General features: G+C 29.2%; 2 protein-coding genes across 2 annotated transcripts; both read right to left on the bottom strand.

The window, feature by feature from the left end:
- Window positions 1-8,558: 8,558 nt before the first annotated feature.
- Window positions 8,559-10,144, bottom strand: LOC7475737 (uncharacterized acetyltransferase At3g50280). The gene has a single exon (XM_002304141.4). It carries the CDS (start codon window positions 10,046-10,048, stop codon window positions 8,726-8,728), a length of 1,323 nt encoding a protein of 440 aa, XP_002304177.3. The 5' UTR covers window positions 10,049-10,144; the 3' UTR covers window positions 8,559-8,725.
- Window positions 10,145-16,554: 6,410 nt separating this feature from the next.
- On the bottom strand, window positions 16,555-18,186 carry LOC7475738 (uncharacterized acetyltransferase At3g50280). Its single transcript, XM_002304142.4, has one exon. The coding sequence runs from the start codon at window positions 18,042-18,044 to the stop codon at window positions 16,722-16,724; it is 1,323 nt and encodes a 440-aa protein (XP_002304178.4). The 5' UTR covers window positions 18,045-18,186; the 3' UTR covers window positions 16,555-16,721.
- Between the last annotated feature and the right edge of the window lie 552 nt (window positions 18,187-18,738).

Raw genomic sequence — 18,738 nt, 5'->3', positions numbered from 1 at the left:
CTCGTTATCTGCCTCAGCAACTTTAACCAACCTTTCCATCAAATTCTTCCTTTCTTGAAAGCCAAGCTTATGAATATCAATTTCACAAGCCTCGCCTTGTGGCGTAGTTAGTAAACCTTTCCTTAAACGACTGTAAGTTGGAAGCCTCTCGATTGCTGCCCATTTAAGAGCTTCTTCATCATCCTCTTCTCGAGATGATCTCGAAAAGGTTTCCATACCATTGTTCCTCCATATGGAAGAACTGTTTGCTGGCAAACTACTTTTAACTTGATAAAGACCGCCACTGTTCATTGCGAACTCTACAACAACTAAAACCCTTCAAAAGGCAGTATTTATCTGCAAGCATTCATGCAAAAAATGCCACCAGCTTATGCAAGTCTTAAGCTAAATATACTCGTGACAACCTGATGCGTGCTGAGTGATCATTTCAAATCCTTATTTTGATGTTAGGTACTAAAGGATATATTTTATGGCAGGCAGTTATTAATGAGATGAATGAACTGATCTTCTTTCCATTTGCCGCTAAAGTTGATTTCCGATTTTCATAAATGAAGAACTTCCTCTTGTGACCACAGAGAAATGTTAACGCTATTTTTACCCGCTTTTTATAGATGGAAAATGCTCGACCGATTTTGCCAAGGGACAGGGAAATGGTTTGCTAGCCACCAAAACAAACTGGCTGTGCATGGATGTAAAGGCTACTAGCAATATCCCATTCTTTTACTTACTTTAAAGAAGGATATTATAGACGTCTATTTATCATGTTTGTCGAAACCATTCTGTCATTTTGCAGCAGCTGTGACTGTAATTATCTATATTATTATTAACGCATACTAAATCAGCATGGCTTTTCACTCTAGAAATTAATAGTAAAAAGTCAAATATTTTTTTACTTTGGTTTTCAAAAAAATTTAGGAATTTTCTTTTTAATTTCAAACTTGTTTTTTTTTTTAATTTCATCCTTTATCATTGGGTTTACTAGTTATAAGGTTTTATAATTTATTTTGATTTGTTTTTTATAGAGTTATCTCGATCTCATGATCCGCACCACAAGTTTTGCGTGTTGGTCGTGTTATTTCGGGTTGTTTTTTATCTATTTTTTAATTTTTTTTTTTAATTTTGTCTTTTAATATTGGGTTGATTAGGAATTGAATTTTCTAGTTTTTTTATTCTCTTTCTATGGAGTTATCCTTATCTTCATATCTGAGTTTGTAGGTTAATTTCAGTTAACTTGAGTTATTTTTTTCAATTTAATCCTTCAAAATTGGGTTGATTGAAAATTGGGATTTATAACTTTTTTTTTTCTATGGAGTTATCACGGTTTATGACCAGGGTCACGGGCTAGGCTAGTTAACTTGGGTTTTTTGTCATTTTTTTGTTGATTTTTTTTAGTTTCATCCTTCAATATTAATTTGATGGAATTAGGCTTCATATTTTTTTTTTTGTTTGCATTCTATGAGGCTATCTATTTCTCATGACTTGAGTCACGGGTTTGGTCAGTTGACTCTGGTGTTTTTTTATGTTTTTTTAATTGATTTAAAAAAAAAACAAGTTACCCTTCAACATTGAGTTGATTGAAAATTGAGTTTCATAATTTGTTTCGATTAACTTTTTATGGGGTTATCTTGGTCTTACAATGTTTAGTAGATTAACCCAAGTTGACTCGACTCCTTTTTTTAGTTGAACTCTGTTTTCAATTTCATCATTCAACATCGGGTGGATTGAGAATTGAGTTTATTTGTTTTTGATAATGTTATCAGAGTCTCATGACTTAGGTAATGAATTTTACAGGTTAACCCAAGTTGATCAAAATTATTCTAATATGTTGTCGTTTTAATATTTTAAAAAAAAATCCTGATTTTTCTTAAATCAAACTATATTTTTATCGATTGTTCCGGTTGTTTTTTGAATTTGTCAAATTAACCAAGTCACATTAGATCAATCTCTCTATAGTTTAATTTTATTTTTTATTTATTTACTAAAAAACACATTAACAACTCCCACATAATCTTTTTATATTAAAAAAATTAATATGATTAACAGAAGGAGCAATATATAAAAGGAGACTAGGGTGTTAATATTTTTTAGGATTATAATATTTTTATGCTATGTTTGGTACCAAGTAATTGTAATGCATAAAACGCTATTATGGTGTTAACATTTGTGAGGCTTATAATACTTTTATGCTATGTTTTGTACCATGTGATGTGATGGAATGTAATGTAATTAAATATGTTGTGTAAAAAAAGTTATGTAATGTAATGGAGGCCCTCATAAATTTTCAATTTATTCATTTAATTTTTTCAATAAATTTATTTTATAGTCTCTATATTTTATTTTTATTTACAAATTGGTTCAATTTTTTTTTAAAAAAATGTCCATGTATTTTACCAAACAGTTATTATTTTAAGAAATTTACACCTAGCTGGCCTCTACTAGATGGATAGATTGATAAATTCACAGCATTGAGTGATTGGAGTCCCAAAAAATATTGATTGATGTTAATAAACCTGTTAATTAGGCACAAATAGGACACGCAGTGCAAACCTGTTACAGAAATTATGGAGCTCGAAAGAAACGCAGGGAGTATGACACCAAGTACAGAAGCACTACGAATCCAAATAGAACATGAACTCAGCTTCTTTAAGATAGTTCTACAGATTCAAAATTGTGGAGATGTGAAAAGGCTGTTGGATCTAGAAAGTTACTTAATATGTGCATCAAGTAATAAATAATGAGGTGCAGAAAATCCAAGTAGTTCAGGAATAGAGCTCTCAGGTTGGATAATTAGTAAATTAATTAGTTCTAGCAATCTCATATATTTTTTCTAGCCAGAGAGTTTAATAGATTATATTTAGTGCTTAATAAGCCAAGGTAGCTTGTAGCTAATACATGCAAAAGATCCCTTATTGTGGAAGTGGGGACCATTTGATATTTAAATCAGTATCTTTTTAGAGGAAAAAATACAAGAATATTATAGAAAAAAATGCTCTGAAAATATATTTGCAGTAGAGAATGAAGATTGTTAATCTTTATTCTGAAGGTTTCATGATATATTTATAGCTCATAAGTCTTGTTTTTTTTTTTTTAAGAGGAGGGTCTGGAGTGTAATTTTATCATAATAGCATTTAATGAGGTATAAATATATTTTATATCTATATTAATCTTTAATGGAAATATGATTGGTCCCTCAAGGACTTTTATACACTTTTGAGAGATTAAGGTTCAAGACATCAAATTTAGTTGAACTCATGGAGACTGAGTTCTTCCCTTAGACTAGACCTAAGGGAGAAGGGTCATCCTCTTAGTCGTGCCCAAAAAAGGATATGGTCACTACCTTAGGCGTGTCAAGAGAGGATGTGACCATTTCTTTGGGCGTGCTCGGAAAAAGATGTGGTCATTCTTTTGGGCGTGCTCAAGAGAGAATAGTCATTCATTTATGTGTGCCCAATGCATGGCATTTCCTTGGATGTCCCCAAGGGATGATGTGATCATTCCCTTAGGCGTGCTCATGGCTTGTCACACTGTCAGGTCTAATAATAGCTGGGTCTGACTAGCACCAGACCCAGCATGACTTTACTAGGACGTGCTTGTGTTCTAAAAATTTTATATTTGTAAATCTTTCTTGATTCAATTATTTTTATAAAGATATACTGATAAAAATTTGGTTCATCAAATAATATTTCTTATGACAAATAAACAAGTTAGTGGACAGTGAAATTAAAGTGCCAGAATATTCTTTTGGGCGTGCCTGGGACTTATCACACTGCCACATTTAATCGTGGCTGAGTCTGGCTAGTACCAAACCCAACACATTTTTATTAGAGCGAGCTTGTGTTCTAAAAAATTAATATTCATAAATTTTTCTTTATTCAATATTTTTTATAAAGATATACTGGTAAAAATTTAGTTCATTATATAATATTTCTTGTTATTGTGCTATTTCTGTTGATAAATAAACAAATTAGTGTACAGTGAAATAAAGTGCAAAAATATTCCAGATATGATCAAGTACATGAAATTTTTTTTTTTTTCATTTTACACCGAAATTCTTAAAAGTCCCAATCAAGTTTTTTCACCCAAAATTTGTTAATTTTTTCATTTTGTACATACTTATCCATGGACCTTTAATAAAAGGAAAATCACAATTTTGATACACCAACTTTAAACTTTTTTCAATTTAATACATAAAATTTATTATTTTCTTTTGATACACCGACTTTTCAATTGTCCCAATCAAGTACTTGTTTAAAAAAATATATTTTATATTATATCTATATTTTATTTATTAGTTTTGATTAATCATAAAGTGATTTTTAAACTCCGTATAAGACACGGATAGCTTATCATTAATTAAAAAAGTTTTCTTTTCAAAAGGATTTAATTTAATTGAAAATATCATTTTTCATTATATATAATATTATTTTGGAGGGTACTTCTATGAAAGAAACCACATTAGAAAATAAGGCATCTTTCACGGGAAATGATTTTTAAAAAAAATTCTCACCGCCATTTTTTTTACCCCTTGTCTCTTACACTCTTCGAGCATATGAAGGAAAATGATAAATGAAAAATAAAAAATATACATTATTTTAGGTTTTCAATATTTATTTTACATACTTTAAGGGATTAACAGGACATGTACTAAACAAAATGTGATTTTATTATTTCTCTTACAAAAATATTATTCCTAAATATCTTCCAAGAATATCAAAACACCATTCATTAAAATAATGTTATTTTCACTAGTTTTTTCTCCTTTGATTTTTTTTAAATCTATGTTTTTTTTTGTTTAATACGAGATTATCCTGGTCTCATGACTTGTATCATGAGTTTAGCGAGTTCGGGTTATTTTTAAAAAAAATTAAATTTTTTTTAATTTCATTCTTTAATATTAGATTGATTGAAAATCATCCAGTTTATTTTTAGACCCGTCAAGTCAACTAGATTATATTAGGTTGTTAAAACAATTATGTATCAAATATATTAAAATATAATTGGCTAATATATATAAACTAGTCAAAAATTCATATTACCAATTTAGTTCTTCTAAATAGCATCTTCCCTTGTAGGTGCTCAATGTGACGGAGCTTGATTTTTAAAAATGATCTTTAATTAAAAATGTATTAATTGTTTTTAGTTTTGTTTTTATTTTTTACATCAAAATATCTAAATTATTAAAAAATATTTTTAATATTTTTTAAACAAAATATAATTTAAAAAATTATTTGAAAAAATGTTCAACAATAAAAACAAATACTAAACTCTGGTGATAAGAAAGGTTGTAGGCATGATGTATTTGTGTGCTAGTGTGAATGATGTGTCATTTGAAACAACATAAAACTTTCCTAGGCTCCAAAGTCCAGGCACCTGCCCAAGAGCGGGCCTCGCTGCGCCTTGACACGTCTGTATTCCAAGCCCAACAAACCATAGGGTTGATTTTCTAGGCCGTCTTCTTCTTCTTCTTCTTCTGCATTTTTTATATCTTAAAATAAACTATTATTCAGATAATTAATTATAATAGTATTTTAAAAATAATTCAATTATTCCATGTTTTAAATAATATTTTAAATTTTATTGTATTATTTTTTATTGTGATATTTACTTTTTTTATTATTATGTAGGATACTAATGCGAACAAGTCTAAACAAATTAGGATAAATATTCATTAAGAATAATTAAAATATATAATTTATTATTTTTTTATTGTCAAAATTTATATTCTTTAATCCAATTAATTATTATTTTATTTTTTTATAAGTTACTTGAAAAAAATTGAAATATCTTTTATTATTATTTTTCTCTTTAAGATTGCTTTACAATATGATAAATTTTTATTTTAATAATAGTGCTTTTGATAAAAAAAAATATTCCCTAGAAAATTATTAAAAAAACATTAAGGAATAAGAAAAATGAAGTCTTGGCTAAATAAATTTATTCTTTCTTTCATAATTTAAATCATTCGAGTTTTGATATAGATTTATTTTAATTGCTTTAAATATTTACTCAAATAATGATGTTGTTAATAAAAACTGTAAAATAAAAAACCTTAATTAACAAAAAGGAATTTTGAAAAAATAAACATATCATTTTTCTCATAATTTAAATCATTAAGGTTTTGATTAATATTTGGTTTAATTATTGCAAAAACAATTATAGAATCTACTCCTCTTAAATTTTAAATAGATGAGTTATATTTTCATAATATATTTATAAGAATGGAAATTATATGTATTTCGTGAACCAAAATTTTCCTCCATAATAAATAAGAGAAAATGAATAAAATGAGAAGGTCAACTGAGATAAAATATTTGCATATGCAGATTTTCACTTCTTATATGAAAGTTCATTTTTCTACTTTAATCTTTAATTAGTGTTAATAATAACTCTTTTATGATTAAAAACCTTACTTTTCAAATGAGATTTAATTTTTTTATGGTTATATTATCAATTAATTTATAAGACATTTTATATAAATCTAATTTGTAATTTTGTTTTAAAAGTTGCTCCTGACTATTCAATGAGAGTGATTTTTTATTTTTCTTATATTAATGTTTTTATAATTTTCTTATATTAATTATTTATTTTTTATTTTTTTATACTATTGCTTGAAATTACTATGATATATTTTTAAAAATGAATCTTAAAAAGATATAATATTGATAAAAAAACAATAAGGAAGGAGAGATTTGGAGAAAGAAATATTTATTTTTTCTTTCATTAAAATCATTTGAATTCCTTTGAATATTGATTTTAATTGTTTCAGGTTTTTATTTAAAAAAGTTATGCTAAATATAAAAAATACATATTTTCATATAAAAAAAGAAATGATAAAAAACAAAAAAAATTAATATCTTGTTATAATTTAAATTGTAAAACTTTTGAAAAATATTTATTATCATTATCACATAATTAAATAAAATAAATTGTAAAAATTTCTGAAAATTTCCTCATATAGTAGCTCACTGGCATATAGCTAGTTCTCTTCTAAAGCATTTCCCATCATTAAAAAAAAAAAAAAAAAAAAAAAAAACCAAGGCCCGTTTGTTTGCTGGAAAGTAGTTTTTTTTTGGAAAGTAAATTCTAGAAAAGTAAATTTCGAGAAAGTGAATTATTTTTTGATTTTTGATAGTGTAATGAAAAATAAGTTGGAAAACACTTTCTAGTGTTTGGTTATGTCATGGAAAAAGAGCTAGAAAATAACTTATTAATGTTTTATTTTTTTTAAGTTTATTAAAATAATGAGGGACAAATCTTACAAATTAAAAAGTTGAATGAGAATGAAATTGAAAAAATATATACTTTCATAAATTATCTCAAATAAAATAAATAATAATCAAAATAATAGAGATCAAATCTAATAAATAAAAAAATTGAAAGATGAAAAAATTAAAATAATAATAATAATTACCATTTCATAAATTATTTCAACTAAAATAAGTAATAATCAAGAGAATGAGGATCAAATTTGATAGAGAAAAAATTTCAATTAAAAAATGATAAGGAAAAAACAAATAACAATTATAAAAATGAAGACCAAAGTTAATATAAAAATTAAATTCTAAGGAATGAAATTGAAAAAAATATATATATAGCAATCAAAAGTTTGAGGACCAAATTTGATATAATCAGCAAATAATATGATATTTCAAAATTTTTCACAACTTCCAGAAAGAGTTTTCCATCAAAAATTAAAGGAAAACAATTTTCTGGAAACCGAGTTAAATTTTTCTTTGACTGGAAAGTATTTTTCGTTGATCAACTTTTCTAATGACAAATAAATACAGAAAAGTTTAGAAACTACTTTTCAAGAAACAAACGCTTCCAAATTTTATCTTCTTATAGGAATCTAGTAGCTTTAGTTTTTCCCCTTTTTCAGGGGAATGCCCCTCTGGCTATAGGAGAGCCGTCGAGCACATGAAAGCTTAATGTGGGTGTTTTCTATTTGACATCCATGAGCATCTTATCTTTATGATACAATATAGACAAAAATGAAAATGACATTAAATTTAAAGGACTGGGAAAAACAAACACTTGTTTAGGGTGTGTTTGAAAGCGTGATTGCCGTTGTTTTTTAAAATGTTTTTCATTCAGAAATGCATCAAAATAATATTTTATTATTTTTTTAAAATTTTTTTTTTTAATATTAGCGCATCAAAATAATTTAAAAACACTAAAAAAAAATTAATTTTAAACATAAAAAAATCAAAAATTTTAAAAAGATGGGTTGGACAACGTTCAAAACTGTCCCAAAATTTAATAAAATGACTCACATGCTTTGGAATAGTAATTGCTCTCTCAGATGATTTTGAAGCAATCCAAGCACTTATTTAAGTTAAATCGGGTGTTTGAAGTTAGTTATGAACATTGAGATATGGTCATGTCCGGTTGCCGGTTGTGAAAGTGATCGGATTTTATAGACATTCGTTGATCATAGCCATGATTTCAACAATTTAATAAGCATGTCATTAAATATAAAGAGTGTGATTATTTTCATTTTAAGAATTTACTGTTGAGAGATGGACACATCATAATTCACAGGACTTGCAAATTCACAATGAAGTGGTGAACAGGAAATTTATTGTTAAGAGAAGGTGGAAGAGAGAAAACGGAGCAAATGCAGGGGGGATTAACGTAGAATTCAATACAGGGCAAGATGAAATGGACAAAAACAGGCTTGGAAACCTGCTACCAGCTTAGAGCTTGAAATACTTTGAAAATCTGATTAGATGGTGACAGCATCCATGAACTCCAAATCGTTTCCTAAAGCCTTCAAAGTCTCAGGCAAAACGGAGAATTCAACGTCCATGCTCCCCTCTTCCAGTCCCGGAAACAATGTTAACTTCCCATCGAACTTGTTCCCAGGCCCGCTTCGCACTGCAACGGGCCTTCCCCAACCAAAATCAGTACCATAAACGTTGTGCCTTGGCGAGCTGCTAATACCCAAACTGTGAATACGTCCAACGTCGGCCTTTGTAAATGGACTAGGATTCTTCAGCAAGGACGCTAAAGCGTCCGTCACCTTGTTTTTTGTATAAGAAGAAACCACCTTGTTAATCTCCAAAGCTACAAATCCAAGCCCTTGCTCCAGTATATCTCTTGTTCTCAAAGTTACAATCCCAGACACAATTGCATTTCCACAATAGCTTTCTGGTAATGGTGGTTGTAATCGTGCCCGCAAACCTATAAAAATTCTTAAATCAACCTCTTTATCATGTTCAACTAGTCGAGCTCGAGTTGTAGCTCTCCAAATATGAGCCAAAAGTGACTGAAGAGAGGAGATGGACGTAGTGGCAGCTTCAGCATTGGCTTTTGCTTTGAGCATCGCTATTTTTCCCTTGGTAAAATGAAAAACTCTTTCTTGCAAAGGCGATGGAATGATCGAATCAGAGTTGTTCTTTATGATTGAGAGAGGAAGGCGAATCGGCGGGCTAATACTACCGTTGAGAAGTGACCAACGTTCAAGGACAGGAGTCTTGGAGACGTGATCCAACCCACGATGGATTTCAGACCAAGAATTGAAGAAATTCCAAAATGACGTGCCATCAACAGCAGAATGGTTCATGGTACAACCAACAAAGATGCCGTCTACAAGCTCAGTAACTTGAACTGCTAGCAAAGGTTTGGAAACAGCCTCGTAGTTTAAGAACCCATTTAATGGAAAGAAAGAGTGGAGAATTGGAGGAACATAAACTGGCTGGAGGATGTCAGCCATGGTTACACCATCCGCTGCGGCATGAACAAACTGGGCTCCTGCATTGTTGCAGTCAATGAAGAAGGAGACTGTGTTATCATCATGTTCTACTGCGGCTAGGCGACCAGCAAGAGGATTGAAGCAATCTAGTGTGCGAGAAAGTGAGGTTTTCAAGTGTTGGATCAGTGAGTTTTGATCTTCTAATGATTTGGGTTTGAGGAAGAGAAGACCCTTTTGGATGGCATCTACTAGAAGAAGCTTGAGATCACACTGAGTCAACTCAATCCTCTCATCTGTCACCTTGTCGGTAGTGGCTTGAACCATGCTTGTAGAGAGCAATCTAATGTTTGCCATGTTAAATTTCTTGTCTGAGGAAGGGTTTTCCACTATGGAACGTAATTTTAAGCTCTGAGAATGAAACTTAGCTCTCCTTTTCTCAAGTAAAAAGAAAAGACAAACACTGATGCTTCAAGATAACAAGAAAAAGCCAGCGATTGGTTAAGTGCAGATTTCAAAGATATTATTTATAATCTAATCAATGAAGGACCGACACGTGTCTGATGCACAAGTCTCGCCCCATTTTTTTTCCCTTGACTCTTCCACTCTTCGAGTATGTGAAGGGAAATGCTAAATGTAAAATAAAATAAAATAAATATTATTTTAGTTTTTCGATATTTATTTTACATGCTCTAAATGGAGTACAAAATAAAATATTATTTTTTTATAAAAATATTATTTCTACTTATCTTATAAAATTATCAAAATTAATACAATTCATTGTAATAATATTTTTTTTCCATTTTTTGTCATTTGAATTTTTTTTTAACCTATGTTTTTTGGTTTGCTTTTTACAAGATTATCTCGGTCTCATGACTGGTGTCATGGGTTTAATGAGTTCATCCGGGTTGACTCAGGTCATTTTTTATTTTTTATTTTAATTAATTTTTTTTTATTTCATCCTTTAATATTGGATTAATTGAGAATCGTCCATGGAGATGCTCTTAGATTTTGTGATTAGTAATGCGGCAGAACGTTAATTTTTAATTAAATTTTTATTTTAAATTTAAATTTATTTTTATATTAAAATATTTAAATTATTAAAAAATATCTAAAAAAATATTAATTTAATATTTTTTCAAACATAAAATAATTTGAATAACACTTTGAGAATAAAATTCAACCATAAAAAAAAATTCTAAAATCAACAAATGATGAATTTGAATAACACTTTGAGAATAATATATACTTGAGTTCGTGTTTACTAGGAGGATAGGTATATTTATCAACTTTCACTTTAATTATGACCATAGGATTCTTCAATTCAATAAGAATGAGAGTCGCTCCTTCTAACTGTATAAGAAATTAAACTAATTAAATAATATATTAAGCAACATCGGCAATTAAAAGTGATAGAAACCCTAAAAAAATTAAACTAATTAAATAATACTTGCAGGGTTGAGGATCCTTCAAAGTTTAAAAGTGCAGTCTCTATGAATACTGCCAGTCTGGAGTCTGGACCATGAGTCGTTGTGCAACTTGTGCTAGGCCTTGCGATGGAGATAGAATTAGTTTTTGAACGTTCAGCGTCGTGAAAGGGCGCCCCTGTGCATGTGTCTCTGATCTGTCTCGAGCACTTTCCTCCGTGATGTCAGAAACTATTATAGGTTTGAGAGGACAGTTGGGTGATGAAGAGAGCCACTTGCAAAATAATTATGTGTTTGGGATATGGGTTTGGTTCCCTTTTTTTTTATTTTTTTTTAAGTACAGATTACACTGTGTAAAAGTATTTTTTTATGTGATTCTATAAAATAAAATAAAAAAACCAATCATATTTTTATTCCAAACACCCTCTAAATACGTATAATCTTTGCGTTGGCATACACATACACATATACAAATTAAGATTAGTCAAGAGATCAATTCATTATATATATATACAAACATACACGCGATCAGATAACAAAGTATATGACAGAAAATAAATAAGAGCATTTTATTGAAATTTAAAAGTTTTGAAAAACAATGATATGATTCAGAAAAGTTATAAAGTTTGTATTATCCAGATAAACTTTGACTAATAAGACAAAATGGAAGATTGAAGTAGAAACTCAATATACATGATGATAAATTTGTTAAAGTATTCAAATTCTAATCACTTTTAGATATTAAAATTTTAGGTTTTAGGTTCCCGGACCCAAAAAAAATTATTTTTGAAATTAGTTTCACCATGAATACCTACAAAATATCATAATAACTTATTGATATCAAGATCAGTCTTTGTAGTGATTAGAATGACTTTCTCTATATCCCCTTAACACCTAGGGACCAAAACACAAACAAAAATAAAGTTTAGGATCTAAATAAAAATCATAAAAGAATAGGAATCAAATATGTCAAGAATAAAAACTTAGGGAACAAACTGAATTTTTTACGCCTTTTTAATAGTAAAAAAAATGAAATGCTTGTTTTTATAAGTTTTTGTCATTGTTCTTTCAATTCTTTCCAACAAAATTAAAATTTGTTTCATAAAATTGATGTTTAATTTATCGCTGGAATACTCGTAAAGACCTTGCACACATGATACATACAAATAAAAAGAAATCCTAATACTTAAATTGATTTCAACATCAATTGTGAGGTTGAAATTGTAAAAAATAATTTTTTAGATATAAAATGAAAAACAAATTAATGAATAGTTTCTTCCACAACGTTTTTGTAAGGAAAGACATAGTAAATTAGGTTCTGATTTAGTGTTTTTATTTTTATTTTTTGTGAAACCCATCCTTTGAGATATGGTACAAATTCAATTCAATTTATCCCTTGCAAGTTTAGATTTCATCAAGTTTTCTTAGGAAGTTTCAATCATGAATCAACTAACAAATATTTTTTAGTCTTTGAATTTTTCAAATTTGATCTAATAGAATTTGTAAATTAATTTGATGATCAAATCTTTTATCTTTTATTTTTAAAAAAAGAGGTGAAGATGATTTTATTGTGATTTGATTTTTATTGTTTTCTTTATGTTTGGTTGAGACTATGGGGTATAACAATTTTTTTTTTGACATTTTTTTTCTTTTGCGTAGAGAAAGAATGGAAGAAATGATATAGGCTGATTGTTTTGAATTTTTTTTTTTTTTTTGGTTTATTACATGAGGCTTTATATTTTGAACTTGGGTTTTTCATTAGTTCTCATGTTTTAGGATTGTTTTTAAGTACTATGAGCTTTATTTAAATTGGGTTTAATATCATCCTAATAGTCCATTAAGGTTAGGTTAAGTTTTACATTATAAATAATCTTTTGTAGAAATTATTATTCAGATTCCAATAATACATTGCCGCATATTGTTGCTTGTGTGTGAGAGGATTTTTATACTTTTGGTTTTTCATTAAACGATTTTGACTTATCAAAATATAATTATCTTTATGGCTTCTTTTTTATGATTCTCGTTAGTGATTCTTTATAATAATTGAGTTGGGGTATTGTTTTAGTTTTGATGCCTTGGTTTAAGTAATAGTTGTTTCGAGTTTTCATCAACCAAATTTAATTTTAGTTTTTTTGGGTTTGATCTTTCTTGTGTATGGGTTTTAGGGTTCTTACCCTTTAAGTTTGTGTCAATTGGTATCAAAGTAAGGCTATAAAATCAGGTTATATCAATTCTCTTTATGTTTCCATATTAATTTTCTTTGTTTTATCAAATCTGATTGATTTTGGCAACAATATTAGATTGTATGGGTATATCTTTTAATTTATAGTAGAATTTCTACAACTTGTAAATTGCGATCTCTTTGATATATTCTTTTATACTCCACTATATATATATATAGTGGAGTATAAAAGAATATATCAAAGAGATCGCAATTTACAAGTTGTAGAAATTCTACTATAAATTAAAAGATATACCCATACAATCTAATATTCTTGAGGAATTAGGAATATTAGTTTCAAATATTAATTTCAGGGTTATTTGGACACACTTATGTTCAAGTAAGTTTGAAATTGTGAAATCATTAACTATTGTGTCAACAAAACTTTTTTTAGTTTACCATTGTTAGTTTTTATTGAAATTAATATTATAGTATTAGTTTAGGTTAGTTATAGTCTTATTACATTATTTTCTTGCTTTTACATTCATTTTTGTGTTTTTGTTCCTATTCACATATGATTCATTTTGTCATCATTTCCATATTTGTATTTCATTATTTATTGATTATTTTTTGTTATTTCTTGATTCCGAGTTCAAAAATATAAGGTTGGGATTTCAAGGTTGTTATCTTTATTTGTTTGAGATTAGTTCTTTAAAGAACTATAAAGATGAGTACGAGAGATGAAAGGCGAAAAGACGAACATATTATTGTGGAAAGCCAAATTTGAGTGAAATACAAGTGGAGTGCTATCTTACTGATTATAAACATGTAAGGTAGTGTGTATAAATATATTTTTTTACAACTAACGTGATTTTTAGATTTCAACGACATCTTTCACAAGTTATGCATCATCACTAAAAGAGAGGGAAAATCAAGCTTTTATGTTACGAGTCATGGAACAATAACTTGAAAGGATGAATATAAATTTGATGAGTATCTTGAACAGACAGATAAAAAAGATGTTAAATTGTGAAAGGGACAATCCCAAAGGCTTTTTAATGTTAGGAGGCAAGAGAAACTAAGGTTCCAAGTTCCAAAGGTTGATGGAGAAAGAGATTTTATGAGTTTAGTAAAGAAGCACAAGGAAATTACAATGTCATTTACATAAATAAAAAAAACTTATTGATGATCAGGAATCTTCATATTAGCGTAAAAATATGCAACATGAAAGAGAGAAGCTACGCGCTAAAAGGATGCAAAATGAGAGAGAGAAGTTGTTATATTCATATAGTTTTGTTTGAGGCAAAAATTGGCAAAAAAAAGAAGCTCTGAATGCTTAAACAAGAGACTAATTATAAAGTAGATGCTATTGTTGCTCTAAATCTTAACATTGTTTTTTTTTTTTTGTGATTCGAGGATGAATTTTTTTTAAAAGAGGGGGAATGATATGATTCATGTCAGGGTTGGATAATCACTTTGGTTTTTGGCTTAATGTTTCATAATGTACAGTTTTACGCTAACATGGATAACTCTCAATTTAATTATTAGATCAGACTGAAATTATACTAGCAGTTTTTAGTGGTTTTGTTTTATATTGGTTTAGATTTCGAGGTCAATCAAAGTTCAACACAATATAAGCAAGAAGTTATCGTATGAAGTCTTGGCTAAAGAATTATATTCTTTCTTTCACAATTTAAATCATTCTAGTTTTTATATATATTTATTTCAATTGCTTTAAATATTTACACAAATAATGATGTTGTTAATAAAAACAATCATTGTTCTGTAAAGAAAAAAACTATAATTAACAAAAAGGAATTTTGACAATAAAAATTTATTTTTTTCTCCTAATTTAAATCATTAAGGTTTTTAGTAATATTTATTTTAATTATTGCAAAACAAATTATAGAATTTATTCCTCTTAAATTTTAAATAGATGAGTTATATTTTCATAATACATTTATAAAAATGGAAATCATAGGCACTTCGTGAACCAAAATTACCCTCCATGATAAATAAGAGAGAATGAATAAAATGAGAAGGTTAACTAAGATAAAATATTTACATATGTATTTATCTTTCACTTCTTATATAAAAATATTTTTCTACTTTAATCTTTAATTATTATTAATAACTCTTTTATGATTAAAAACCTTACTTTTCAAATAAGATTTAATTTTTTTATGGTTATATTATCAATTAATTTATAAGACATTTTATATAAATCTAATTCGTAATTTTGTTTTAAAAGTTGCTCCAAACTATTCAATGAGAGTGATTTTTTTATTTTTCTTATATAATGTTTATATAATTTTCTTATATTAATTATTTCTTTTTTATTTTTATACTATTTCTTGAAATTACTATGGTATATTTTTAAAAAACATATTAAAAAGATATATTATTGATAAAAAAAAAGTAAGGAGAGATTTGGAGAAAGAAATATATTTTTTCTTTCATTAAAATCATTTGAATTCTTGTGAATATTGATTTTAATTGTGCTAAGTTTTTATTTAAAAATTATGCTACATATAAAAAATACATATTTTCATTAAAAAAATGATAAAAAACAAAAATTTTAAATATTGTTTTATATTTTAAATTGTAAAATTTTTAAAAAATATTTATTCTCATTGTCACATAATTAAATAAAATAAGTTGTGAAAATTTCTGAAAATTTCCTCATAGTAGCACAGTAGCATATAGATGTTCTCTTCTAAAGCATTTCTCATCATCAAAAAAGAAATCAAATTTTGGCTTCTTAGAGGAATCCCAGGTAGCTTTAGTTTCTTTCCCCCTTTGTAGTGGAATGCCGCTATGGCTAGAGGAGAGCTGTCGAGCACATAAAAGCTTAATGTCGGTGTTATCTATTTGACATCCATGAGCATCTTCATCTTCATGACACAATCGAGACGAAAGTGAAGATGATATTGAATTTAAATGACCTGGGAAAAAAAAAAACACACCGGTTTAAATTTAATAAAATGACTGACATGCTTTGGATTAGTAAGTGTCCTCTCTGATGACTTTGAAGTTATCCAAACACTTGTTTAAGTTAAACCGGGTTTTTGAAGTTAGTTATCAGCATTGAGATATGGCCATGTCCGGCCGGTCGCGAAGGTGATCGGATTTTATAGACATCCGTTGATCATAGCCATGATTTCAACAATTTAATAAGCATGTCATTAAATATAAAGAGTGTGATTATTTTCATTTTAAGAATTTACTGTTGAGAGATGGACACATCATAATTCACAGGACTTGCAAATTCACAATGAAGTGGTGAACAGGAAATTTATTGTTAAGAGAAGGTGGAAGAGAGAAAACGGAGCAAATGCAGGGGGGATTAACGTAGAATTCAATACAGGGCAAGATGAAATGGACAAAAACCGGCTTGGAAACCTACTACCAGCTTAGAGCTTGAAATACTTTGAAAATCTGATTAGATGGTGACAGCATCCATGAACTCCAAATCGTTTCCTAAAGCCTTCAAAGTCTCAGGCAAAACGGAGAATTCAACGTCCATGCTCCCCTCTTCCAGTCCCGGAAACAATGTTAACTTCCCATCGAACTTGTTCCCAGGCCCGCTTCGCACTGCAACGGGCCTTCCCCAACCAAAATCAGTACCATAAACGTTGTGCCTTGGCGAGCTGCTAATAGCCAAACTGTGAATACGTCCAAGGTCGGCCTTCGTTAATGGACTGGGATTCTTCAGCACCGACGCTAAAGCGTCCGTCACCTTGTTTTTTGTATAAGAGGAAACCACCTTGTTAACCTCCAAAGCTACAAATCCAAGTCCTTGCTCCAGTATCTCTCTTGTTCTCAAAGTTACAATCCCAGACACAATTGCATTTCCAAAATAGCTTTCTGGTAATGGTGGTTGTAATCGTGCCCGCAAACCTATAAAAATTCTTAAATCAATCTCTTTATCATGTTCAAATAGTCGAGCTCGAGTTGTAGCTCTCCAAATATGAGCCAAAAGTGACTGAAGAGAGGAGATTGACGTAGTGGCAGCTTCAGCATTGGCTTTTGCTTTGAGCATCGCTATTTTTCCCTTGGTAAAATGAAAAACTCTTTCTTGCAAAGGTGATGGAATGAACGAACCAGGGTTGTTCTTTATGATTGAGAGAGGAAGGCGAATCGGCGGGCTAATACTACCGTTGAGAAGTGACCAACGTTCAAGGACAGGAGTCTTGGAGACGTGATCCAACCCACGATGGATTTCAGACCAAGAATTGAAGAAATTCCAAAATGACGTGCCATCAACAGCAGCATGGTTCATGGTACAACCAACAAAGATGCCATCTACAAGCTCAGTAACTTGAACTGCTAGCAAAGGTTTGGAAACAGCCTCGTAGTTTAATAACCCATTTAATGGAAAGAAAGAGTGGAGAATTGGAGGAACATAAACTGGCTGGAGGATGTCAGCCATGGTTACACCATCCGCTGCGGCATGAACAAACTGGGCTCCTGCATTGTTGCAGTCAATGAAGAAGGAGACCGTGTTATCATCATGTTCTACTGTGGCTAGGCGACCAGCAAGAGGATTGAAGCAATCTAGTGTGCGAGAAAGTGAGGTTTTCAAGTGTTGGATCAGTGAGTTTTGATCTTCTAATGATTTGGGTTTGAGGAAGAGAAGACCCTTTTGGATGGCATCTACTAGAAGAAGCTTGAGATCACACTGAGTCAACTCAATCCTCTCATCTGTCACCTTGTCGGTAGTGGCTTGAACCATGCTTGTAGAGAGCAATCTAATTTTTGCCATGTTAAATTTCTTGTCTGAGGAAGGGTTTTCCACTATGGAACGTAATTTTAAGCTCTGAGAATGAAACTTAGCTCTCCTTTTCTCAAGTAAAAAGAAAAGAAAAACACTGATGCTTCAAGACAACAAGAAAAAGCCAGCGATTGGTTAGGTGCAGATTTCAAAGATATTATTTAAAATCTAATCAATGAAGGACCGACACGTGTCTGATGCACAAGTCTCGCACCCAAATTTTTTTCCCCATGACTCTTCCACTCTTCGAGCATATGAAGGGAAATGCAGAAAATAAAAAAATATATATATTATTTTAGTTTTTCAATATTTATTTTACATGCTTAAATGGAGTACAAAACAAAATATTATTTTTTTTATTTTTTTATTAAAATATTATTCCTACTTATCTTATAAAAATATCAAAATACAATTGATTATAATAGTGTTTTTTTCACTATTTTTTTCACTTGATTTTTTTAATTTATGTTTTTTTTGTTTGTTTTTTACAAGATTATCCTGCTCTCATGATTCATGTCATGGGTTTAGTGAGTTCACCCGAGTTAACTTAGATTATTTTTTTATTCTTTATTATAATTGATTTTTTTCTATCTCATTCTTTAATATTTAATTAATTAAGAATTGTCTGGATTTTTTTTACATCTGTCAAGTTAACTAAATCATATCAGGCTGTTAAAATAATTGT

Source organism: Populus trichocarpa, chromosome 3 (genome assembly GCF_000002775.5).
Source record: "Populus trichocarpa isolate Nisqually-1 chromosome 3, P.trichocarpa_v4.1, whole genome shotgun sequence".
In the NCBI taxonomy this organism is placed as follows: Eukaryota; Viridiplantae; Streptophyta; class Magnoliopsida; order Malpighiales; family Salicaceae; genus Populus; species Populus trichocarpa.
This window is presented reverse-complemented; position numbering and strand designations above follow the sequence as displayed.